The sequence below is a fragment of the Moesziomyces antarcticus genome (genome assembly GCF_000747765.1).
Source record: "Moesziomyces antarcticus DNA, scaffold: scaffold_v10002, strain JCM 10317, whole genome shotgun sequence".
Classification (NCBI taxonomy): domain Eukaryota; kingdom Fungi; phylum Basidiomycota; class Ustilaginomycetes; order Ustilaginales; family Ustilaginaceae; genus Moesziomyces; species Moesziomyces antarcticus.
The window spans coordinates 1,004,320-1,029,454 of record NW_014639008.1 but is presented as its reverse complement, the minus strand read 5'-3'; the positions used below and the strand labels follow the sequence as shown (position 1 = coordinate 1,029,454).

Here is a 25,135-nt window from a genome sequence, read left to right as displayed (position 1 = left end):
GGGCCTCTCTACCCAAGACCTGTACATAGCAGCTTTGGGTACAGCATTCGAATAGCATCCTGACTGTCAAGACTCCGTGCGCTCTCTAGATCGCGTCGAGCCCTGCGAACGAGTTGGGCCTCCGTGAACCTGATCCAGTAGAGCAGGAATCCAATTATTCTGTCCTTGTACCTGGCTGCGAATGGTGATAGCAGGTAGCATCTTCGCATACTTGGCGCTATCATTGTCAGCACGACCCGAGCGATGTCTGATGGTCCGCTCATCTCACTTACTTTATCTCCATTTTCATTATTTTTCTTCATTTTTTCCATCCCCTCCTCGCGCAGTGACACCATCTCGAAATTTTGTCTTCTAGCATAACGCGCTCATTTCCAAATCAACCTTAGCCAAAATTTGGTTGGGGATTCCCCTCGCAACTCCGCATCCATTGGTGCCAGCAAAAAAAGGTCACGGCGGGACTCGAACCCGCAGCCTTAGAGTTATTCCGAAAAGGGGTAAAATCCCCCTTAACGATCTAGAAGCTCTATGCGCTAGCCATTGCGCCACGAGACCGTCGTTTTCGGGCGAGAATGTACATGACACATATATAGATTTATCACATTCATGGAAATTACCCATCACTGTTCGTGTCTAATAGATCTGACCTGCATTCAGAGAGGCGAAAGGCACTTGTGGTCATGCGGAGGTTCAAGATTGGAGATCGGCATTTCGAGACATACTTGTCGGCAGTGCTTTGCTCGATAGGGCAGAGTGAAGGAGGGAAGGTGCAAGCAGCGGAATGCGCGGACGCGAAAGAGCTCATCCCCTGCCGAACCAGCCGCCGAGCCAGCCCTTCTTCTTGTTGGCGGCCTCGGCCTCGAGACGCGCCTCTTCTTCTTCGGCGAGTGCGTTGCCAGGGTCGTAGGCGAGCGAGACGTCTCCTGCCTCCTCAGCTTCGTCCTCTTCGTCTTGAGGCTTGTTGTACTCTTCGGCCTCCTCCGTCTCCTCCTCGACTTGAGGCTGCGCTGCCTTGGGCTCGGGCTGCTTGACCGGAGCGTCCTTAGGCACGGCAGCAGCCTTGGCCTTGGCGGGTGCCTCAGCGGGTGCTTTGTTCGCGGCAGCGGGCTTGACCTTGCGAGCGGAAGCGGAGGCAGCCCGCTGTTCCTGCTCGTATTCGGCCTTGACATCGTCGGGCACCCGGCGAGCGTCTTCGAGCGAGACAGGGTCAAAGTCGATGTACTTGCGGGCAAGCTCCTGGAGAGCCTGACCGGCACGCGAGTCGGACATGGCCGAGCCGGCCTTGCGCTTCTTGCCCTGGTCCTGCTGCTGGGCTTTGAGGATTGCCTTCTGCACACCGCGCTTGAGACCGGCGAGAACGTCATCAGAGTGATCGAACACGGCATCAGAGCCACTGCTAGACTTGAGGCGCGGCGGGAAGTCGGCGTCTTCTTCGTCGACGTCCTCGGCGAGCTCGGCCGCCTGACGCGCTTGTCGGATGTACAGCTGAGCACGCGTCAGCAGCAGGACGGCCTCGGCATGGGCACCCGACAGCGAGAAAGCACGGGCCAGATGCCTCAGAATTTCGCTTCGGAACCAAGCCGCCTTGGCCTCCACAAGGCTGGAAACGTCGGGCTCGGACTCGATGAGACCGATAGATCCCATAGCCACGAGACTCGTCTCGGCCGCATCGAGAAGCTTGGCGAGCGAGGGGACCGAACGGGCGCCGCGTCGCTTCGACTTTTGCGCGGCAATGGCACGCGCTCGGTTTTCACGGGCCAGCGCCTGTCTCGAGCGGAGCTTTCGCGTTCCGCTGCGGGCAGGCTTGCGTGCTTGCTTGCGGCCGGCGGAGCGCTGCTGCTTGGCGCGGGATCCAGGCGGGTTCTTACGAGGGTTGGCTTTCTTGGCAGCAGCAGCCTCGTCGAGCTTCTGCTGCTTGCGCTTGCTCCTCTTGCTGCGCTTCGCAGCAGCACCAGTGCCAGCCTTGCCTTTGAGACGAGCCTCGACGCTCGACATGGCGCGCTTCTCACGCTTCTCGGCGCGCTGCTCGACCTCAGCCACGAGGCGGAGGTTGCGCCAGATGCGCAGGGCGAGCAAGCGGTAAAAGACAAAGTCGTGCGCGGTCTGCAGATCCTTGCTGGCGGTCTCGTATCGAGCAGAGTGGCTCTTGGAGAGGGCCTCGGCGTTGTCGTCGACGAGCTTGCGAGCGACGTCCTCTGCATCGGTAAAGGCGCTGAGGGCGCGGTCGAAGGGATCGAGTTCGGTGCGTCCAGCCTTGCCGAGGCGGGCGGTGGAGCTGGTGGCATTGCGCGCGCCGTCGGCCGACGACTCGCCCTGAGCGAGCTCGCGCTTCTTGGCCTTGCGCTGGGCGTGCGACAGACGCGGACGCTTGCCGTCCTTGGCCTGTGCATTGGCCGACTTGGTGCTGCGCGTGGCTGCAGAGGCATCGCGGTCGTTGACGGCTTCGACGAGGACCGAGTCTCGAAGCGCAGCTTCCTCGGACTGAGCGGCAACAATGGTGTCAAGTAGCTCGGGGTTGCGCACAGGGATCTGGCGGCCGTGCCAGTTGAGCGAGAGCGCCTGCTTCTGCACAGTGCCAGCGTTGGCCTTGGCTTCAGCGAGCTCTTGGAGCAGCTTGGCATAGCCAGGCAGAGCCTGCTCGCAGGCCTCGGGGGTGGCGGTGGATTGGGCGATGCGGTCCATGTCCTGCTCCGAGTTGCCGAGCTGGTAGGCCGAGTAGCGCATCTGGGCCTCGCCGGCGTCGACGAAGCTGTTGGCAAGGGCCTCTGCGCGGCTGGTGGGGCTGTTGGCTGCGATGGCGTTGAGGAGAGTGCGGTTGACCGAGAGGAGCTGGAGGGCCTTGTCCCACTGGGAGCGGTCGAAGGCGGTGGTCGCCTTGATGGTCAGAAGATAGGCGGCAGTCTCTGCACGGGCATAGGCATCGAAGCGAGCGGCGAGCGCCTGGACGAGCTGGTGGAGCGAGTCGGACCACTGCTCTGCGCGGCGGAGCCTGGAGATGCCACGCTTGCGGAGTTGCGGGTTGGAGTCGTCCTCGAAAGCTTCCGAGCGAAGCTCTTGGGAGTAGGCCCAAGCTCTCTCGGCCTCAAAGAGCAGCAGGTGTGCGGGTCGGGCGTCGTTGACCAGGGCGGCGTCGAGCTTTTTGGCGGTGAAGACATTGCCGTGGCCCTTGGCGTCGGCGCTTTGGGCAGCGGCCTGCTGGGCCTTCTTGGGCTTCTTGCCGCGAGCAGCTTTGGCGCCCTTGTTCTTCTTGGCATCCGCCTTTTGCGAGCCATCGGCGTGGGTCAGAGACAGCAGTTCGCGGAGACGATGCACCTTGGAGGCGCAGTAGCGTCGGTAACGCGCGTAGTCCTGCTGGCGCATGCCATGCTCGTTGCGTGCTTCGCTGATGAGCTGGAGGAGCGAAAAAGCGATAGGGTCGCCGCCAGCATTGGCGACCTCATCGCGCTTGGACAGATCGACCTCCATCGTGGTGATCGCGCAGTTTTGGTGTGGTGGTGTGGAGTCAAAGGTGGAATGCGGTTGCAGCGCACTTGCCAGGCGGTGGCATCCCAACTTGAACAGCTGCCCTGGTCGTCAGACGCTGGGCGACTCTTCGGACCCGACGACGCTCGATTTTGATTTTTTTTCCCACACGAGGTGTTAACAGGTAGAGTCCGACACTCATGAGCGAAAAATCCTGCAGAGAGAGCTTTCTGCAGACGACGAAGGAGCCGGTCCAGCTGGAAGGCCGAAGGCTGGAGGCGAGGAAGAGGGCTGCACCGCTTAAGAGCACATGGTCCAGCTGTCATCTCATTCGGCCGGAGCAGGGTAGCTGTGCTCTTCCAAGGCGAGATCTGGTCTACAGACCTGAAAGCCGGGAGCCCGGGAGCCGGGCGAGGCACCGGCGTCCACCAAGGAGACTCACGGATCCCATAGTTCTGGTCTGTGCGACTGCTCTGTCTCTCATGCGAAGATTGAGGGTGTCGTGTGGAAGACGCAGCTGTGTGCAAGCAAGAAGAAGCGTCGGACGGCAAATTCAGTGATTTTGGCGTTGGCCACGTTCGCAGCGGTTTGTCGCCGTTGCACGGGCCACAGCAGCAGGGCGCGTGCAGCCGAGCGAACGTGCGGGTCCAAAGTGCGCACGTAGCTCCGCATCCCACGTCACTTTGGGCGCGGACCCTTGACGCCCTTTCCCCACAGTTGCAGCGCTCCCTCAGCTCTGCCCTTTCGTATGCCCAATTGCCTTGGATGAGAGCCAAACGCTTTCAAACGGTAGCTTCAAGGTAGAGCAACAGGGTCGCTAATTGTTGCGAATGTAGAAGATCCGCAAGCTCGAGTGCAGGAAGAAGTCGGGAATTGCGGGTGCGGGTGCGGATGCGGGTGCAGTCGACACGTCCATCTTTGCCGACCGAGGCTGTCTGGCAACAATTTAGGCTCCTCTGCACGTTCCCTCATCAGTCCACCGTAGTTGCCCGAGCCGCAAGGGCACACCACATCCGCTTCAGCCTTGGCGTGGCTTGCCCAACAAAGCTCCTACCTTCTTCCTCCTGCTGCGCGAATGCCTACCGACCTGCCACACCGAGCTTGGAGCGTGAGAAAGAGACCGAGCTACCCTGGCAGAGCGGAGGTGTCGTGCCCTTACGGACCTTGTCACAGTCACAAGGAAGAGCAACGTTGAGCAATACCCACACCCTCACACTGCTAAGAACGATGAGCTGGACTCGTTCTCGAGTCGAGCGATACGCTCCCCGCTGTAGGCTTGCCACGATGGAGTTGTACTGAAAAAGGAGGGCGCACGGAAATGCGACGCCGGGTGGGATGAAGCCCACTTGAGCTCAGGCGCAGGACAATTGAAAGCTTCTGGGGTGCTGCACTGTCGGCATGAGCGACAGGTCAACGAGCGCTTAGTGGCACAACTCGTGCAGCGACCCTACCCCAGCTCTCTGGACGACAGCTCAGACGGACCTGCCCGGTCGCGTTCTCGAGCGCGACCCGCACAATGCAACACTTCTTCGCGAAGAAGCTCACGAGTGCCACTGCACCTCTGCCTCTGCGCATGCACTTTCTGACGCTGTCCCTTGATATGCATCTCCCTCTTGTCCGTGCAGCAAGCCTTCCGCAAGAGCCCTTCCCTTGGTGAGCCGTGCGCAGACGCCACCCAGCCCGACAGATTCGCGCAATACTGCCGGCCGCCACCTCCTCGTCCCTCATCCCTTAAGAAGGACAAGACTCAGCAGACTCTTCGTGCCTCCTCGACAACCACCTCACCTCAGTGCTTGGACCACATTCCCGACTTTGTGTTCAACCCTTCCTCCCTTATCTCAGCTCAACGCTGCGGTCTCACCCTTTCCCCCTCCATTTGCTCGTCTTTGCTCGACTGTCGCATCTTACCCTGCTGACACTCGGATCTCAGTCGAAGAAGCTGCTCCAGGTCTTTACTTCCCTGTATCCTGCCCACCGGATCTCTTACAATGGAGAAGCGTGACAAGATGCTCGGCTTCGTCGAATCCAGCGTTGCCGGCACGCCTTTGGAGCACCTCTACTCCTACCTGCCCCACTCGGTAGTCAATCTGACGGCTATCTTCACCGCTTTCATGACCCTGCTCGGGCTCGCTGCCGCCCTCAGCAAGAAGGTCCGCGACATTCTCGTGTTCAGCTACACCTGCTTCCTCCAGCCCCTTGGCAAGACCACCAGTCAGGCACAACGCCTCGACAAGTTCTACCAGCACCAGGCAAATGGTAAGCTTCGTTGTGATCCACAGCTGATCCGAACAGAGCCACATGCAGCAATAAGGACTGCCGCTGACATTATCTGCATCTCCTGTAAACTTCAGTCTACGACTCTACTCGCTCTGGCCTCCTCAAGGGACGCAGGACCATGCTCAAGCTATGCGCCGCCCAGCTGCGTGACATGCAAGCTTCCAACCCGGGCAAGCCGCTCGTCTGGGTCGATATCGGCGGGGGTACCGGATGGAACATCGAGCAGATGAACGAGTACTTCCCCATCAGCCAGCTCTCGCAGGTCTATCTCATTGACCTCTGCGAGCCTCTGCTCGAGGTGGCGCGCAAGCGCTTTGCCGCCAAGGGCTTCAACAACGTTCAGGTACTCTGCCAGGATGCAAGCCAGTTCAGCATGCCTGGCCTTGCTCCGGAGCAGAAGGTAGACCTCTTCACCTGCAGCTACTCCATCTCGATGATTCCTCCTTTCTACGCCGTGCTCGACCGTATTTATGATTTCCTCGACCCCGTCACGGGCGTCTTTGGTGTCGTGGACTTTTACGTTTCAGGCAAGACCACGCCTACCGAGAAGAGCCCCTGGATTGGCGGCGACACTCGACGTCAGTGCGGCTGGCTCAGCCGCTGGTTCTGGAGCATGTGGTTCTCGCTCGACCATATCGAGCTCCACCCAGCCCGCCGCGACTACCTCGAGCACAAATTCGGCACCATCAAGTGCTTCAACGGCCGCAACAACTTCATCGTCCCCTTCATCGTACGCATCCCCTACTACATCTGGCTCGGTGTTTCGCGTGAGCGTGACACGCTCAAGGCGATCCAGGCGTTCGAGGTCGAGTCGGGCAACCGTGTCGTTGTGCCTCCTTCGTTCCCCGAGCTCGCCTACCTCCACGCTGGAAACGAGGACTCCAAGGCTAGCAGCGCGACGGCCACTGCAGTCGACGGCGACGCTACCTTTGACTCGACTCGCAGCCTTCTGCGACGAAGGGTGTCTGAGGCTACCACCGACAGCGATGCTGACTCGGACCGTCCTCTCAAGCTCGACCTTGGACCCCACTTCCCGCTGAGCTCGTTCCACTACCAGAAGCGACAGTGGCGTCTTCCCTTTGTTGACAACGAGTTCAGCGACATGTTCCGCACTTGGATCTATGGCTTTACCTGGGAGGACCCTTACGTCGACATGGAGCATCTCAACTTGGGCCGCGATGACTCGATCCTCTGCATCACCTCGGCGGGCGACAATGCTCTCCACTACGCAGTTGCAGGCAAGCCGCACAGGATCCACGCTGTCGACATGAACCCGTGCCAGGGTCACCTGCTCGAACTCAAGCTGGCCTGCATCGCCTCCCTCTCATACGACGAAATGTGGCAGATGTTCGGCGAGGGCCGCATCGACAACTTCCGCGAGCTTCTCGACTCCAAGATCTCGCCCTTCCTCTCGTCGCACGCCTACCAGTTCTGGAGGCTCAACACGCACGCCTTTGACAAGGCCTTCTACTTCCGCGGCTACTCGGGCCATGCGCTTCGCCTCGCCAAGTTCGCCTTCACCGTGACGGGTGTGCGTCGCTGGGTCGAGAAGATGTGCACGGCCAACTCGGTCGAGGAGCAGCAGGATGTGTGGAACCGCAAGCTTCGATCGACGCTGATCAACAAGCCGCTCATCCGCCTCTTCCTCTCGAACCCTGCCTTCCTGTGGAATGCGCTCGGCGTCCCGATGAACCAGTACCAGATCTTCCTCGACGAGGGTGTGTCGGCGGAGCAGTTTGCCATCGACACGCTCGACTCGATCCCGAGCCGAAGCCTGATCAAGAACGACAACTACCACTACCAGCTCTGCCTGATGCACAAGTACACCAAGCAGAGCTGTCCGCTCTACCTCAAGCCAGACGGCTTTGCTGCGCTCAAGAAGCAGGCGCTCCAGGATGGCCTCGACTCGTTCCGTCTGCACACCGACTCGATCGTCAACGTGCTGCGTGGCTTCGAGGATGGTGCGCTGACCCGGGCCATCACCATGGACCACATGGACTGGTTCGACCCCGTTCCTGCTTCGCGCCCCGCACCCACGCTCAAGCAGGCGCGCAAGGACTCGGACAAGTCGGTTTCAGACCTCGACCGCGAGGTGTGCGAGCTGTCCCGTGTTGTTCGTCCTGGTGGCGCGGTCTTCTACCGCAGTGCCGCCAAGAAGCCGTGGTACAACCAGCGTTTCGAGAAGATGGGCTTCAAGGTCGAGCCCGTCCACATCCGCGAGACCGGCAAGCCCATCGACAACGTCAACATGTACGCCAGCTTCTACAAGGCCACGCGCCTGTAGACACTCGGGCTGAATGTGACCCTCTGGCAAGGTCTGCACTGATCCGACCTCTTAGTTGTAGAATCGCTACAAGCGAAGATCCCATCGCAATCAAGATATATACCAGCAGAGGATGAGGTCGTCCGTGAGATGATGGAACGCGAAGGATTCAAATTGAGCTTGCACACTGTGGGCTGGGTGGCGCAAGTGAGCCAATCGAGCACGTCTTGGATAGCACGATGCAGGTTTGCGCGCTACTCGACTTGTCCCGTGGGGCAAATTCGCAGGCTTTAGAGCTCAGATGAGGCGCGCACGTCCCCTGCACACCTTCGGGTGGAGGCTTAAGGCCGCACCGGGGGGCGGGGTTTCGCTGTGCTAGCCTAGTGACTCCTTCTCACCTCCATCATCGCTTCCTGCAAGACATCAAGGCCGCTTCGCCCAGAATATACCAGACCAACTACACCAGCTATAATTGCGCATCAACGCTGTCTTTTCGCGCTCGAATTCCGACCACCATGGCTCCCGTTGCTGTGCCCGCTCAACCCGAGGCATCCCATGCTTCCAAAAGCACAGCCCAGACCACCGCGAGCGACGAGCAGCAGTCGCTGTCATCCTTCTCGGACTACCACCTCGACTACCGCCTTTGGAACCCCTCCGATCCTACAAGTGCCTCCTCGCAGCAATTTGTCTCCGCCCTCCGCACCGCGATGGTCGGAATCGGCTTCTTCTACCTCCACGGCACGCCGCTGGACGTCAAGCGCGCCGAGATGTTTGATCTGGTTGAGCGCTTCTTCGCGCTACCGGTTGAGGAGCGCATGAAGATCGATATGGACAACAGTCGACACTTTCGCGGATACTGCAAGTTCGGCGACGAACGCACACAGGCCAAGCAGGATCTTCGCGACCAAGTAGATTATGCGCCCGAGGTGCAGCCGATTCAGGACGCGGCGTTGGTGGAAAAGTGGCCGTTCTTGAACTTGTACGGCCCGAATCAGTTTGTCCCAGACGAGGTATGCAGAGACCACAGGAGGATCGTGCTGGACTGGTTCGAGACAGCCAACGAAGTGTCCAACCAGCTCACGAGGGCGATCGAGTTGGCGCTGGGAGTCGCGGAAGGCGAGCTGGCACAGTTCCTTACAGGGAATGTGGGGAAAGAGGCGGTGGATGCGGAGTTGGGCAAGTTGGGTGCATTGCCGTATGCTCGCATGAAGACGATCCGATACCCCACGGGCGACACGGTGGATGGCATCGAGCGTTCCGATCCAGCTAGCACGCAAGGCGTAGGAGCACACAAGGACAGCGGCTGGCTCACCATCCTGGCCCCTTCTGCCGAAGTTGGCGGATTGGAAGCGCAGGACTTTGACGGATCCTGGCTCTCCGTACCTCACGTCGAGGGCTCGATCATCGTCAACTTTGGTCAGCAGGTCGAGTTCCTGACCAACAGTATCGTGCAAGCTGCAACGCACCGCGTCGTCTCGAACCCCGCCGGCTCCAAAGACCGCTATTCCGTCGCATTCTTCAGCTCGCCTGCTCTCAATGTCTACTTGGAAGCGCTAGAGTCGGATCGCTTCAGCCCGGAGCTCGTTAGCGCCTGGAAGGCTGCACAGTCGAAACGAAACGACGGCGAAATTGTCAGCGATGTTCCGAAGGGAGACCTCTTCGCACGGGCCGACGAGCCGTTTGGCTGGATCAACTGGAGGGGACTCGTCAGAAGCCATCCTGGCGTCGTTCGTGCTTTCTACCGTCACATTGTCCAGGACTAGTCGAGCTGTGCCTATAGTCACTAAATGCCAAGTTTGGATGCGTGACTGTGGAACGTGCAAAGCGAGTCCGACAAGAGTACGAGCTTGTCCTGCTGAGCGTGCGGAAGTTGTGTTCCGCAAAGCGGCGGCGCTGGTACAAGAGGGGAAGCCAAGTGCCTGGGCACGAGCAGTGTCTTTGACTGTGAATGAAAGTCGATGCGAATGTGCTGCGACAACTATCTCGGGGATGAAACCCAGAAAGCTGAGAGGCTAAACGAGAGCTTCCGAAGGTGGACGGAGACCTCGTCTATTTTGCCAATTCCGCGTGAGGACGGTTTGATCAGCTTGTGATCGAAGCCCACGCTGAGTCCCAGCTAAGTCACGAGAACCGCTCACAAGCGGTGCCACCGAGCGGACACCATTTGTTCCAATCCGAGAACGACGCTAGCTGATTCGCCCGTGCGAGACATTGTTGAGCCCTAGTCGAGACCACTTGGAATCACCAGCTGCTTAATCTTCGTATGTGAATGTGGCACCACTTGAGTCTTTCCGTGAGAGAATGGCGTGAGGTGCGGGATTCCTGAACTCCCGCTGAGAGTGCGGGAGCTGTGTCCTAGAGAGTGCGGAAGCGATCTTGGAGTGCGGAAGTTGCGTTCCGCGATGAGCAGGTGTGCGACTGAGCAGTCCGGTCCCAATCGCTGCCGTGGATATATACCCGAACACTTGTCCCTCCAACGTCTTCCTATCACCACCACCAACCTCGCCCAAACTACTTTTCCCTAAGGATTGTAAGGACGCTAATTTTCTTCTTATCCCAAAGAGTCTAGGTAAGTCGCTGTCAACTCGCATCGCTTCGTGTCGTCTGATTTCTAAAGCTGATCATTAGCCGCCACAGCGTTGCTCCTTCCGCTGCAACAGCCTTCCTGACACGATACTCACTAGTTGGCCCTCATCTCGGTCAGCGGAGCCATGCCGCCCCACGCGGCTGTCAGTCACGATGCTCGAAGGTGGAAGAAAGCTGCGAGAGCGAGGAGGAACAGGTCTCTCAGCAGTTTACCGGCCCGTATTGGTCAGATTCTATCTGGTCAGGTTCCTTCTCATCAGGTTCCCTCAGACGCTGAAGCGAGGCAGGACGGCGAAGCAGTCAACGAGCAAGAGGCCGAAAGCTCGTCGGCCCCGGCTGCTTTCGACAAATCGCCAGCCCCTTACGAGCAAATTCCCTCAAGTGCAAAGGCCGAAAGCTCATCGGCCCCGGCTGCTTTCGACAACTCGCCAGCCCCTTACGATCAAATTCCCTCAAGCGCTGCTGCACTGATGCACCTGCAACAGTTTTATGAGTCGAGCGAGGAAGAGGACGAAGGCTCATCGACCTCGGTTATTGTGCTGAGCGAGGAAGAGACCGAAAGCTCGTCGACCTCGAGTTTTGCGCTGAGCGAGGAAGAGGCCGAAATCTCGTCGACCTCGGCTGAGGACTACCCCACAATGTCCGGTAAGTCGCGTTCCAAGAAGCGCAAGGGCAAATTGATGCGCAGGGAGGGCAAGCGCAAGCGCTCGTCGGGATCTAGAGGACAGGGAAGGCGCTTCCCGCATCCTAAGAAAATCAAGCTGCGGGACGTTCTCAAGCGCCGCAACTGGCCGAAGGTGGCCTGCAAAGCTTGTCTCGCGAAGGGCGTGCCGTGTGTTCCTCCGCCTGCCAATAGTCATGGTGAGAAGTGTGCACCATGCACTGCAGACGGGATCCGCTGCAGCCACCGCTGGGTGCTTCAGATGACGGGCGAAATCCTTGCCGACTTGGAGGACTACCCCGACATCGACGAGGAAAGCGCCGAATTCCTCGCGGCGGAGCGAAAGGCGCTTTCCAAGCTCCCCGGGGCCCGCGACGAAGGCCTCAATGAAGCTCGCGAGGAGGCTCGCAACAACAGCCTCAACAAGACTCGCGACGAAGCCTACGACAAAATCCTCAACGAAGCTTGCAAGAAAGCCCGCAACGAAGCCTTCGACGAAGCCCTCAAGATCCAAGACTCCCTCGCCGAAGTTCTGAACGAATCCGGAAAGCTCAACAAGAAACTCGACGAGGCCCTCAAACACAACGAAGCCCTCAACGAGACCTTCAAAGAAATCAGCACCCTCAACAAGAGACTCACTGAGGCCCTCAAGGAAATCGGCCGCGCAGCCGACGAGATCCGCAAGTAAACGCTCAACAAAACCTCCAACCGACCGCTCAACGAAGCCGCGATCAAATCCGCAACTCAGTCCGCGACGAAGCGCACGACGGTCGGCAGGTCTCGGAGGCCAACGAAGGTCCGACGGCATTCACGGTCCTGCTTCATAACCAGTTGAGGTTCACGCTTGGTTGAGCACAAGCTGTCGATTGCCATCCGAGGTAGGTTTGCCAAACGCAGAGGACATATGCAGACGGGGATGGACCAGGGACGGCCTGATCTGTCGACGCAAGGAGGTCTTGGAACGCTACTTGGGCTCTCCCTCGACGGCGCCTCGCCACCACTTAGGCAGGCAAGAATATCCTTCGCGATCGAACGACTGCTTGGGGTCGCAGTTGCATCGACCCGAATCGTGGTACTTCTTGCGATTAGCGGGACAGTGGTTCCACGGGTTGTGGAAATAGCCGATGTCGTCGAAGTGATGCAAACGGCTTCGATCCAGCATGATGGCAACGGCGATTGAGTGCACGGGAGCGTCGCCCCATCGCTCGTAGAAGAATCCACCAGCCTTGTCGAGCCATTCGAAGTAGTCCATGTACGGTTTTGACCGCCACCAGCGTAGATCACCGATCTCAAAGTTACTCCAGAAATGGCAAAGATTCCAGCCAGGTTCGAGCAGACGTTGCGGTTCGTCGGTGAGGAAGTGAAGGCCGTGGTCCTTGGCGAGGTATTCTGGGTGTGCGGCGATGAACTGTTTTGTGGTGTCCCAGAGGGTGGGGACGGTGGCGAAATACTCGTAGAGGGCCATGGTGAATCCGTAGGTCTTGTTGTTCATCTGCATGAAGACGAACGGGTCGTAGTCGAGATCGCAGTAGAGCTTGATGCCGGGTTCTACGCGCCAGTAGTAGTCGAGGTCGAGGGTGAGCTCGTGGCGGAAGAAGAAGCCGGACTGGTATCGGCACATGTGACGGTAGCTCTCGGAGGAGCCGTAGATGATGTCTTTCATCTTGACGCGCGTCTCTGCGGCCTTCTCTTGGCTGATGAAGTCGGGGTAGCCCCAGTGCTCCTTGGGGATGAGACCGAAGCGACATTCGCTGCGGGTCATCTGTCGGACGCCGCGCTTGAACTCTTCGGTGAAGGGTTCGTTGTTGAGGAAGATCCAAGGGTAGCCGTACTTGCGGTTGAACTTCTCCTCTACGTCGCGCATGGAGGCGCGCATGCCCTCGAGTTCCGAGTTTCGGACGAGGACGATGAAGCCGGCCTTTGCTCGGGGCGCCTGGTTGGCCATCTGGGGCACAAAGGTGGGCGGGTAGAGGTTGCCGTCGTCGCCGACCTGTGCCCATTTGGAGAGCTCGTCGATGGAGGAGGGAGTGCCGGGGTTGTGCGTGTACATGTCTGCGACGGACTTGGGAGGTGGGTAGGACGCGCCACCGTTCTGGGCGGCGTTTGGCCATGGACTGGAGAAGGCGGGAAGCGAGTTCCAGCGATCTCGGACATTCTGGACGCCGTTGGCGGAGAAGGAGAGGTAGGTGGAGAAGGAGAGGACCAAGAGGAAGAGCGCGACCAGCACGACGAGCCTCTGTGGGCGACGGAAGAGCGCGTCAAGGAAACCGGACGCCATTTTGGTGGAGTGACGACGGTGGGGACCGCGTGTGCCCGAGACCGGATGCCGTCTAATTGAGAAGAATCTCGCGAGCTGTCAGGCGGCTAGATGCGCCAAGCCGAGAGGATCGGGGAGCGCCACGCGTGCAGCAAGAGGAGGATGAAGTGGGCGTTGGAGTGGAATGGACTGGCTGGGGCGAATCGCAACTGCCGCGACGTGCCGGCTAGGTGTACTGCCGGCGAGGTCGTGGGACTATGGTAGAAGGACGCCGGCTTGATCCCGATGAACCGACGGATAGACGAGGAGGAGTGATGGACAGGAAAGAAGAAGACGTTCCGATACATGCAGCTAGAAGCCACCTTGAGGAACAGCGAGCCTTAGTCAACAGCCAACTCGCTCGGGTCGCCAAGGCAGTGCTCCACGCGCAAAAGATGCACGGCTTGGCGGGCTGTCTCGGCATCTTGCTCGAGAAGAAATTTCGGCTTGTCCGTGCGGTCGCAGCAAGGCACACTTCGCTTCATCGAGGCACGCGGTTGATGCGAGTTGGACCTTTCTTTTTTGCCACTGCTCGCCGCGGTTTGAGTCTCAAAGCCAGGACAGTCGCGCATGCAAGTAGGGTTCGCAGCTCATGCCGAAGCTTTTGATCTGTGAAGTCACACGCCTGCTGGCTCCACACGACTTGAATGACAACTGGCTTGCCTGACGCGCCTTCTGCTGCTAGACGAGAGTATCCCGACGCGCCTGACGCAGGGCGCTCTCCAACCAACACTCTGTTGCGCACTCACGTTTCCTGCTCCGTTGCGCACCCACCTCACCACACCGCTCGTTCACGAACCGCACTCCAAGATGGCGTACGTACAAGCGGGCAACAGCTAGCGTCGCACGCTGATAGCGCCGCCCTCTCGATACGCACTTTGACTCGTCGTCCTTGGTGCATCGAGATGCTCTGAAACGCATCGTCACCAACATGAGGCCCAGACGCTCGCCAACGCCGCCCCCGATGCCTGCACTCGTCGTCTTGGTCCCCTCCCAGGACGTCAGCGTCCCGGATACTGCGAGTTCCTCACCTCGGCGCAAGTCTCCTTCGCACTCGTCGCTGGCAAAGGCATCTTTCCCATCTAAGCACCCGCGCCCCTTGTCGCGCGACTCCACAAAGCACCATCTTCACCCATCAGCAGCGTCCTCATCATCACTATCGTCTGTCCCGCCGTCATCGCCGCGTTTGTCTTCGTCTTCTGCCTCTGCCACCGCCGGTAGCAGCACCTCTGGAGCAAGGACCAAAAATGCACGTCGCTCCAGTGTTCGCTACCATCCAATCGACTTCTCCAACCCCTTTGGCGAAGACGCTGACCTCTCAGCCAAACGAGCCGCACCCGCCAACCAAGGCCCCTACACCTGTAACTGGCGCCTGCGCGACAAAAAGGGCCTCCTCGATCGCAAGGGTCATGTCTTCTGTCGCTGCAAGCTCATGACGGCAGACCTCCTTGCCAAGCATGTTCTCACCCACCACATCGCTCCGGCTGCTCCGTCGACTACAAACCAAGGGCTCTTCCGCAAAGTGGCTTGCCGATGGGATCATTGCTTCAACCGCCACTACGAACCCTCGGAACTCGCAGCTCACCTCGTACACGATCACTTCACCCATCAGATGGGTCTCAAGTATGCCTGCCTCGTCCAGAACTGCTCAGCCACCACGCTTCTCACAACGAGGACTGCATTAGAGCGCCATCATGCTCAGTATCATGCCGCTCACGTGCGTGCCGCACAGCTCCGACCCACGTGGGAGCCCAAGCCCGTCGAAAAGGATCGCAAGCATGCATCGCATCTCCTCGCCCAACTGCGCGAGTACGATGCGCTGCCAGGCCCTTCCCGGGTCAGGATCGCTGTCTCCGATCGCATGAATCCCAAACTCGACGTCTCGAGCCCAGCCATCAACCGTGAACACGCACGCGAGTTCAAGAAACGATACATGAACCCAGCAATGATCCAGCCAGGTCCTGATCAGAAAGGCGAGCCTTGGCTCAGCCTGCACAGACGGCTCCAGCGGAGCGTCGACGTATCGGCTGCCCGTCAGGCCGCCGACCAAGCAATCTTCGAGGGCACATGCTATGACGATACTAACCTTGCTCGATCGCACGCTTGCACACAAGCGGTCGTCGAGCTTTCAGAACCACCAAGTCTCTCGGCGCTGAAACAAGGCATCATCGCGGGTCAACCTTACATCTCGTCGGCAGCTTCATCGTCTGGAGCTGTAGCAAAGCCCACCACTGGCGAAGAGACGCTTGTGCTGCCCAACCAGCCTTGCGAGGTCGCTTTGCCCCGAATATCGGCGCAGGAAGGCGTCGAAAGCATCGGCGCTTCATCGCTCGCATCCATCGATCGGGAAATGCAACTCGACGATGCTTTGGAAACACAACGTCGGTGGGCCCAAAAGGTGTACAAGATCCGTCCGCCGCCTTCTCGCAGCATCGCACGTTCAAGTGGCACTGCTACATTCGACCTTGAGGATGATACCGATCTCGACGAGCCGTGCCTGCCCGAGATCGAGATCTATCATCCAGCGTCAAGAGTCCGATTTCTGTCCATGGACGGCGCGCGATCCTCACCTCCACCGCGTTCGAGTCCGCCGCTCCCATTTGCCGCAGCATCCGGCCCAACAGGCTCGGGCAGCAAAACGTCGGAGACGTCGTCAAGCGTATCGACCAGCGTCAGCACGTCAAGCGAGCGGTCGCATGGCTACGTCTCAACGCCACCGTCACAGTATGGGTCGACCGAGACTGCTGACACATCAATCTCGGTCAAAAGGGAACGCAATGACCCCTTCCTTGATCGTAGCGGTTGCGTTCTTCCGCCGACGGGGTCCAAAAGGAGAGCCATGCAGAGCAGCGTCTACTTGCCTGCTACACCGAACAAGGTCAAGGAAGAATCCACCTTCGTCGACTTGAAGCTCAAGCCTTCACGCGCCAACGAGAGCAGCCCGCTGTCTTCGCCTATACCCCGCTCACGCAGACGCAGACGTGGCTAGGGCGACGAATCAACACAATCAGCCGACAAACTTGAATGATGGAAGTGTCTGAGCGCATTCGCGTTTGTGCCCACTGGCTAATCTGGCGACTTGCACCGTCTCAACACGAGCGACTTTGCTCAACTCGCATCGACATTCGTAGATGAGCTGGATGGCATATGCATGGATCAAAATTGCACTGTTGTACATTGAGGGAGATGAGAGCTGATCAAGCGACGAGGAGCTTGCGTTTCCTGGGTGCCTTGTCGTTGATTTTGGCCTGGACAGCGTGGTCGCCGAGGTCGATGCCGTCGCGCTCGTAGATCTCGGCAGTCTTGTTGGCGGTGTGTTGGGACTTGATGAACTTGAGTGCGGCCAGGTTGAATCCGATCGTTTCCTTCTGGCGCTCGAGCGCGGCGTAGAGATGCGCCTTGAGATCGATGAGCGTGGGACGCATGATGCGGTTCGAGACGATCTGGTTGTGGTGCGTCCTGAGGAGGAAGAAGAGGATGCGCGAGACGAGCGGAATGTTCCAGCTCTTGCGTGCCCAGTAGTCCAGGAAGCGCATGAGCGAAAGCACCTTGTCAAAAGGCAGCACCAGCAGCGCATCGTCGAGCTGGGCGGGCAGAATCTTCTCCGCGACGCGCAGAACGTACTTTTGCGCAGTAATGTCCTGGTCGACATTCAGGCCACCGCGGGGAGTTTCGAACTCGGCCATGATGAGCGCATGGAACGCAGGTTCGGCCTGGCCCGCAGCGCGTGCGGCGGTGCGCGCGGCGATGTCTGCATCCGCAACATCAAGTGCTTCGACCAACCTCTCGCCCGCCATCATGGTCTCGGTGGTGCTCTTGGAGACTGCTGTCGCTTCCGGTCCTGCCGCACCTTCCGCGTCCGGGTCCGCACCGTCTGCCAACGATCCGATCGCTCTTTCGTCATCCTGCCTAGTCTGACCAGCGCTCTCGAAGGCACGCTCCATCTCTCGCTCGCGTTCCTCCTCCAAGAACAACGGCTCGTCGGTCTTCTCCCATGTCCTGATCGATCGATCCGCTCCTGCGGTCACCACCACCTTGCCGCTGTGGCCGGGCGCCACGGCCCAGATCTCGCCGTGGTGGCCCTCGAGCTGCTGGATCATCTGGAAGCGATCGCCGTCCCAGTGCTTCAACAGCCCATCCTTGCCCACGGTCCAAAAGTGGTGCGAGTCGCCCTGGCGTCCACCCATGAGACCGCCGCCTTGCTGGCCGCGCTCGAATGCGACGCCCATGATGCTCTCGTTGTGCGCAAAGATCGACTTGTGGCAGTCGCCAAAGTCGAGGCCCCAGATCTTGACGTTCTTGTCGGCCGACACGGTGACGCACAGCTTGCTGTCCGCCGAAATGTCGAGCGCGAGCACGGGCAATTTGTGACCATAGAGCGAGAGGAAGAACTTGAGCGAGTCGGCGAAAAAGACCTTGACGGTGTTGTCGAGCAGCGAGAGCGCGAGCAGCTTGCCGTTGGGCGAGAAGCGTGCACACAGCACGTCGTCGGTCATCTTGAGCGTGCGCACGTGCACCAGCGCCAGCTGCGGTGGTGACTGTGGCTTCGCTGCGCCGTTCTGGCCATTGGCTGGAGCGGCGTCGTCGGAATCGTCCGAGTCGCCATCTGCCTCGGGGACCTGCATCTCGAACTCCCAAAACTTGACTTCCTTGTCGGCGCTGGCCGAGACGCAGCCGAGGCCATCGGGCTGGATGGCTACGCTCCACAGTGGACCCTGATGCGCATCGAGCGTCTCGACGGCGATGCCGGCACGCACGTCGAAGCTGCGCAGCGTGCCGTCCTTGCATCCCACCAGCACGTGCTGGTCTCCCGGCAGCCAGGCAACGGAGAGCGCATAGCCACACGGAAGCGTGCGGACGCATCGGCCCGTCTTGACATTCCAGATCTTGAGTTGGCCTGCGCCACAAGCAGACGCCAGAAGATTGTCGTCGGAAGACAGCGCGACTGCACGGATGTCGGATCGGTGGCCCGGCGCCTCGAGTGCACTTGCGAGCACAGCCTCGATCGGGTTGGCCTTCTCGGCCTTGGAGCGAGGCGGCGACGGGACGCTGTAGATCTCGAGCGCGTTGGACGAAAGGGCACACAGCAGACTGAGCGCAAACTTGTTGGAGGACGGAGTGACGAGGGAGAAGCTGCGCAGCTTGCCCGCAGCGGGTCGAACATTGGTGTAGGCCTCGATGCGATCGGCCCAGGTGACCTGATCGGAGCCTGCCTCAAGGGAAGCATCGGTCGCCGCCGCATTGGCGCCTTCCTTTGCGCGCTTCTTGTCGGCCTTCTCCTTGTTTCGCTTGCGCCTTCGCTCCATCTTCTTGGTCATCTCCTGTGTCGAGCGCAGTCGGAACACCTGCACCGCCTTGTCGGTGCTGGAGACGGCGATGTAACCCTGCCCTTGCGTGGAAGCGGCACTCGCGGTGCCGTTGTGGCGACGCGGAACACCGCAGAATTCGATCTGGGTGACGCGATGCTTGCCCGAGAGTGGAATCGATCCACGCGGGACGAGGAACTTTGCGGTAGATGCGGCAGCTGAGGGGTCAGCAGCATCGGCAGCCTGAAGGCCGCGCGAGAGAGCCTGTGCCGAGATCTCCCAGACGCGCATGTCGCCGTCGGAACTTCCCGTGAGAACGAGAGCGCTTCCGTCGGCAGCGCCGTCGGTGTCGGCGGCGTCGTCATCCTCTGCGCCGGCTCCTTTGCTTGCCTGCATGGCAAGTGGAACGTCCTGCGAGACACCCAGACTCCAGATCTCGCCCGAGCCGTGAACGACCGTCTCGATGCAGTGCTGGAGCGAGAGGTCCCAGAGCTTGAGCAGGCCGTCCTTGGATGTGCTGAGCAGGTAGCCTGCGGCGTCGGGCTGGGTGTGGACTGCGGCCGAGGACGATGCGCCGTCTCGATCTTGGATACGGCTGGGTGTCTGGACAAAGGCGATGGCAGTGACAGCGTCGCGGTGACCGCGCAAACGGAAGAGACCGGTCTCCGCGACCAGATCCCACAGGATGATGTCGGTGTCAAGACTGGCGCTGGCGACCCTCAAGCCTTGTGGATCAAAGGTGAGAGCAATGACGGCTTTCTTGTGGCCGTTGAAAGTGACCGATGTGGAATTGGTCTCTGCGGACCACAGTCGAATGCTGCCGTCCTCGTAGCCGACGGCGAAGGTGTCTGGGTCGGTGGGCGACCTGGCGAGGGCGGTGACTTTGGAGCGGTGTCCGGTCTCGTGCCAAGTGGCGAGGAGCGTACCTCTACGCACGTCCCAGACGAGCACGTCCTCGAGAGCAGGGACGAAAGCCGTCTTTGTGTCTGGGTCGAGGATCGAGTTGGACGATGCCGAACAGACCAGGCCGAAGGCCGAGGTGGGCTCGTGGCGAAGGTAGGAGCGCACCATGTTGTCTGTGTATGGCCCAGCCGAGACAAGGTGCAAGAAGGATCAAAGCACAGCTGAGATCTGCGTGGTCCAAGATGATGGGTGCTAGAGAGGTCGAGAAGGCGAGGAGCAAGTTCCAGTGTGCTGCAGGCTTTCCTGTGGCAGGAACTTCCCAAAATTTTGGAACAAACAGGCGAGAAGAAAAAAAAAAGGTCAGGGTCGCAACTTTCGGCTCCGAGATTTTGGCAATCCACCTCCACTCGCTCGACGATGCCATCATATCTGTACCTCTCTGTCTCTTTCTGGCTGTGGATCGCATCGTTGCAGTGTCGCAGCGAACAAGCGCGCTTTATCATGCCTCGGGTGATAAATACAAGCCAGTGCATATACAGCCGCGCACTTTCAGTGTCCACAATAGGTCCGCCTAGTACCTGGAGATGAGCACCTGAGTCTAATATGGTGAAGGAGGACAGGACCGATGTTGCGAATGGTGCCTTGACGGACTCACACGACGCGGGCGTGTTGAGAGCGTCTCATAGGCCCAGCTGGAAGAGTGTGGCAATTTGGTGACGCCATCAATTTTGGCAGTTTGGCGCCCGGTAAGAGTCTCGAACGAGCGGCACGGCTGGGCCGGCTCGGCAGCACGCCAGCAGGAGTGGCTGTGGGGGCGGCCACAGCAGCGGCGGCACGCTTTTTGTGGAAATCGAGCGCGCCGTGACTGTACTCGAAAAGCCTAAAAATCACATCACGGGCAGCGGGACGCGGAGAGGCGCACTGCAGCACTCTGCGAGTGTGAGAGTGGCGGCGGAAAAGCGCGTCAGACAGAGCGACCGCTTCCGTCGCCCGTTTCCAGGGTCCATTTCCGAGTCCCATCGCATCGCATCCATCACGTCGGTTCGTATCGCATCACATCCATCTCATCCCCGTTTGCGCGCCCGACATCGGCTCTCATCCGGATCCTGGCCATCGTCGCCCGATACCCGCACTGGTGCATCCACACATCACAGCTCTCGAGCCTCCTCAACTCAGCCGCCAACACGTCGCACGCCTCTTCGTTCCGCGTCCACCGCGGCTACACCGCGTACATCGCGCGCATCCGCACCGCCTCACGACATTGCAGAGTCATCGGATCCGCATCCTCGGCCTCGACATCACCCAACTGCCTCTCAGAGCAGAGCTCATGACTGCGTAGCTGGATTGGCCCCCGCGTTCTCGCCACCCACTCGTTTCGCTCGTTCCTCGCATGCTTCACTCCAATTCTCCGCTCTGATCTACCGCTTGTTCGGCAAAGGGCATGCTATGGCTGTCGAAAACGGCATCGACCCGCCTACTCCGGGCCTTCCGATCCCCCTGCCCGAGACCACCAACGAAATCACCCAACCACAGCATGCTGCTGCCGATACGGCCGATGCGACTCAGCCTCCCTCCGAGAGCGCGCCTCCTTCCATCGGCGTAACCCTCGAGCCCACCGCCCTGCCCCTCCTTCCCCTTTCCACCGACGCTACAACTGCATCCGCCATCAACGAGCCGTCTCAACATGTTTTTGCCACAACCGATCTTCCCGACATCCCGGATGAGGTACTCACTCTCGAACCGGCGCCCATCCCTGGTGCAGACTCGGCGGCGGCTGCCATTCCACCTGCAGTAGATTCGGATGTCCACGTTCAGGTTCAAGATGCCGACATGGACCCAGAGCAAGGCATGGACGAGTATCGTGCGGCTGCTACCGCTCCTCTTCCGTCCATGCTCAACAGCAATGCCATCCCGCTCGAGGAAGATGCATCCGGCGATCTCTCCGCATCCTCCAACGAGGCTCTCACTCTCACCTCTACCGTCTCGCGCGGCAACTACCACCAGTGTGGCTCCGCGCGTCGTGTCAAAGTCTACGAACTCAAAGGCGAAGTCTGGTTCGACAGAGGCACCGGCTACTGTGCTGGTGTCTACGACGAAACCGTCGACGAGGCGCTCCTCGTAGCTCGCAGGGAGGAAAAGTGCCAGTTCCTCGAGGGAATCGATGTGCCTCCCGACGCCGAAGTCGAAGAAAATGACGTCGTGCTTCCCAATGCCTCCGGCGACGACGCACAACCCAAGCCGCAGGCCCTGCAGCCTCAGCCCTGCCAATTCGTCGTCGTCGTCAGCGAAAACCTAGAGTCCGAAGACATCCTCCTCGCCAGCAAGGTGGTCAAGGAGGAGGTCTACCAGCGCCAGCAGGACACCCTTGTCGTTTGGACCGAGCCCACAGGCGTCGATATGGCACTCAGTTTCCAAGAGGCAGAGGGCTGCAACGAGGTCTGGGAGTTCCTCACCGAGGTTCAGAAGCACTTTATGGGTCTCACCGAAGAGGCTCTCACAGACTCGCCGCCCACCACGCCCAACCCGCAGTCGCCAACGGCCGTCCTCGGCATGTCGGCCTCCGGCTCAGGCCTCGAGCCGCTTCTCAACATCATGGGCGACTACAGAGGCCTGCCGGATCCTAGCCTCGCCAACCTCGAAAAGATCGATTCGATGATCAAGGACACCACCGTACGCGGGCCCATGATGCGCGAAAAGCTCACCACTTGGCTCATGGAGGCACACTACATCCGAAAACTCGTCCCCTTCTTCCATTCCGTCGAGGAGCTCGAGGCCCTCCCCGCTCTCCACATGCTCTGCACCATCATGCAGACCATCCTCCTCCTCAACGACAGCTTCCTCTTCGAGTACATCCTCCAGGACGATGTCTTCCTCGGCGTCGTCGGCATGCTCGAGTACGATCCCGAGTTCCCGCGTCTCAAGGCCAACTACCGCGACCACCTCACCCACCGCGCCCGCTTCAAGCAGGTCGTCGACATCGGCGATCCCATGATCGTCGCCAAGATTCATCAGACCTATCGCCTCCAGTATCTTCGCGACGTCATCCTCGCTCGCGTCGTCGACGACCCCACCGTCTCCATCCTCACCTCCTTCATCTTCTTCCACCAAAACGACATTGTCAACTACTGCTGCCAGAACGAGCTCTTCCTCAGCGAGCTCTTCCGCGTGCTCACAAATCCGGAAGAGCCGCTAGAGCGTCGCTCCGAGGGCGTCCTCTTCTTGCAGCAGCTCTGCGCCATGGGCAAGCACATCCAACTTCCCGCCCGCATCTCGCTCTATCGAACCATGACCGACTGGGGTCTCCTCAACGTCCTCCAGTTCGCCCTCGAGCAACTTGGCCAGACCGCCCGCAACGCCGCCGCCGAAATCCTCATGACAATCATCGAGTACGACGCCAACAGCGTACGCGCCCACGTCGTGTCACAGGTTGAGCAGAACTCAAGGCCCTTGGTCAGCATGATGATCGACCTGCTCCACAACGAGCAGGATCCAGGACTCAAGACGCAGATTGCCGAGGCGATGCGCATCATCTTCGACGTGGGATCCGACGGAGGTCCTATGGCCAGCCAGGCACCCAGCGTCACCGTTCAGGGCATCAACAAGTCCAAAGCCGATCCGGATCGCTTCTTGACATGGATCTACGAAGCCGAGATCGCACGCCTCTGCTCGCCCTTCAATTCGCTTCCGGACTTCCGCATGCTGTCCAAGGGCGAAAGGCTGCCCGCTCAGCCGCGCAATCGCTCCGGCCTGTATGCTCACCTGTGCGACTTGCTCTGCCACATGATCGCCCATCATTCATTCCGAAGCCAGTACTTTGTGCTCACCTCCGAGATCTCCAAAAAGGTCGGCTCGCTGCTCCACTCGCGCGACAAGTTCCTCCGGCTCTCGGCGTTGCGCTTCTTCAAGTACTGCCTGGCGAGCAACAACCAGTTCACCAACCGTCACTTCATCAAGATCGAGCTCCTCTCCACCATCCTCGGCTTGATCGAGGCCGAGGCGGATCGCAACAACCTCGTCGCCTCCGCCTGCCTCGACTTTTTCGAGCACATGAAGAGTCAGAACATGAAGACTCTGATCAGCCACTGCATGGAACGACACGGCGCCCGCATGCGTCAGCTGGCCGAGCTGCCTTACACCGCCCCTTGCTTCTCCTCGCTGGTCGACGAGTGGGAGAGGAATCAGGAGCCTCTGGTACCGCAGGAGAGCGGTCATGCAGCTCAAAGACCAGGCGCCGCTGACGACAAGTCGCGGCAGCCGAGCGATGCTGCACGCGACGCCGTTGCTGCAACGGCTGCGGATCCGGATGAGGACGCCTACTTTCAAAGCGACGAGGATCCCAAGGACATTCCTCCGCGCACATCGAGCAGTGCGTCTGGCTCACTTGTTCCTTACGATGACGATGACGAGGACGAATTGGCAAAATCCGAAGACGGCACAGCGGACGGCAGGAAGGCGACCGATGCGTCGGCGGAGGCAGCGCTATCGCCAACATCGCTCAGCAGGATCCCGGAAAAGCGCCGCAGAAGCGAGGACGACGACGACGATGACGCAGACGATCAATTGTCTCGGCTGTCCAAGCGCAAGTCAGGGCGCATGTCGAAGAACAAGACCAAAGCCGAGTCCTCAAGCGGCGGTGATGAGGCGGAAGCTGGAGCCGAGGTGACCCAGCAGCCCGGCGGATTCATCCGCAGCATGGCCAATACGATCAGCAACACTTTCGGTGGCGGTAACAGTGCCGGCTCCAGCAGCGCAAACAACAAGCGCGAGGGCTCTCACTCGCCCTCTCCGAAAGGATCGAAAAGTGCCCGCTCGGAGGATGCCAGCTCGTCTCCGCACAGAGATGCCGAGAAATCCGGCGCCGCGGGCGGCAAGGGCAGCACTGCGAGCAGTCTCAAGAACGGCGGCATCAGCGGCGGACTCGGTATCAAGCGCATATCGTTAGGGCTCACTGGCTCTGCCAAGAAGATGGCCGCCCAGTCCAACGTGCGTTCGACCGACAAGCCGGATGAGCAGGAATCGTGAACGGGCGCCAACACTTCCGGGCGCGCCGCATCTCTTATTTACAATCGATCTTGTCGTCCCCAGGCCATGGGCGTGGCTGGGCGAGCCGAGCGACCGACGTCGGCGTCGATTGTTGTAACATGTACTCCCCATTGTAGAACACAGCTGACTTTTCAGATTCGACATTGATTGGTGAGAGTGTGAGTGCCGTGTGTTGATAGGCTCGAGGCCGGGTGTGAAGGTGTCGGCGAAATACGCGGGAGAATTTGCGGTGAAATGCCGGGGATGCGGGCGATTGCGTTTGTGCGGGTTTGTAAGACGCCGAAAGAAGGTCAAGCTGCTCGTTCTTGCTACCATCATTCTTTCCAGACGCGGCTTTCAGC

The 25,135-nt window shown here is 59.7% G+C and overlaps 8 protein-coding genes and 1 non-coding gene across 9 annotated transcripts; 5 read left to right on the top strand and 4 right to left on the bottom strand.

Annotated features, from left to right (window-relative positions):
- Positions 1–444: 444 nt before the first annotated feature.
- On the bottom strand, positions 445–552 carry PAN0_t002c0003. Its single transcript has 2 exons — positions 516–552; positions 445–480 (listed from the first exon to the last, which is right to left on the bottom strand). It is a non-coding gene; the product is annotated as a tRNA-Arg (tRNA).
- A 246-nt stretch (positions 553–798) lies between these two features.
- On the bottom strand, positions 799–3,462 carry PAN0_002c1265 (signal recognition particle 68; the record flags this gene model as incomplete). The annotated part of the gene is made up of 1 exon (XM_014803432.1): positions 799–3,462. The coding sequence occupies one exon, from the start codon at positions 3,460–3,462 to the stop codon at positions 799–801; it is 2,664 nt and encodes an 887-aa protein (XP_014658918.1).
- Positions 3,463–5,447: 1,985 nt separating this feature from the next.
- PAN0_002d1264 (s-adenosyl-L-methionine-dependent methyltransferase) lies at positions 5,448–8,020 on the top strand (the record flags this gene model as incomplete). Its single annotated transcript, XM_014803431.1, has 2 exons — positions 5,448–5,715; positions 5,811–8,020. 2 exons carry the CDS (start codon positions 5,448–5,450, stop codon positions 8,018–8,020), a joined length of 2,478 nt encoding a protein of 825 aa, XP_014658917.1.
- A 494-nt stretch (positions 8,021–8,514) lies between these two features.
- PAN0_002d1263 (2OG-Fe(II) oxygenase) lies at positions 8,515–9,762 on the top strand (the record flags this gene model as incomplete). The annotated part of the gene is made up of 1 exon (XM_014803430.1): positions 8,515–9,762. One exon carries the CDS (start codon positions 8,515–8,517, stop codon positions 9,760–9,762), a length of 1,248 nt encoding a protein of 415 aa, XP_014658916.1.
- A 948-nt stretch (positions 9,763–10,710) lies between these two features.
- On the top strand, positions 10,711–11,934 carry PAN0_002d1262 (uncharacterized protein; the record flags this gene model as incomplete). Its single annotated transcript, XM_014803429.1, has 1 exon — positions 10,711–11,934. The coding sequence occupies one exon, from the start codon at positions 10,711–10,713 to the stop codon at positions 11,932–11,934; it is 1,224 nt and encodes a 407-aa protein (XP_014658915.1).
- A 276-nt stretch (positions 11,935–12,210) lies between these two features.
- Positions 12,211–13,524, bottom strand: PAN0_002c1261 (family 15 glycosyltransferase; the record flags this gene model as incomplete). The annotated part of the gene is made up of 1 exon (XM_014803428.1): positions 12,211–13,524. The coding sequence occupies one exon, from the start codon at positions 13,522–13,524 to the stop codon at positions 12,211–12,213; it is 1,314 nt and encodes a 437-aa protein (XP_014658914.1).
- A 949-nt stretch (positions 13,525–14,473) lies between these two features.
- Positions 14,474–16,531, top strand: PAN0_002d1260 (uncharacterized protein; the record flags this gene model as incomplete). Its single annotated transcript, XM_014803427.1, has 1 exon — positions 14,474–16,531. The coding sequence occupies one exon, from the start codon at positions 14,474–14,476 to the stop codon at positions 16,529–16,531; it is 2,058 nt and encodes a 685-aa protein (XP_014658913.1).
- A 208-nt stretch (positions 16,532–16,739) lies between these two features.
- PAN0_002c1259 (WD40 repeat-like protein) lies at positions 16,740–19,919 on the bottom strand (the record flags this gene model as incomplete). The annotated part of the gene is made up of 1 exon (XM_014803426.1): positions 16,740–19,919. The coding sequence occupies one exon, from the start codon at positions 19,917–19,919 to the stop codon at positions 16,740–16,742; it is 3,180 nt and encodes a 1,059-aa protein (XP_014658912.1).
- Positions 19,920–20,354: 435 nt separating this feature from the next.
- Positions 20,355–24,773, top strand: PAN0_002d1258 (DUF625-domain-containing protein; the record flags this gene model as incomplete). The annotated part of the gene is made up of 2 exons (XM_014803425.1): positions 20,355–20,451; positions 20,503–24,773. The coding sequence occupies 2 exons, from the start codon at positions 20,355–20,357 to the stop codon at positions 24,771–24,773; spliced, it is 4,368 nt and encodes a 1,455-aa protein (XP_014658911.1).
- Between the last annotated feature and the right edge of the window lie 362 nt (positions 24,774–25,135).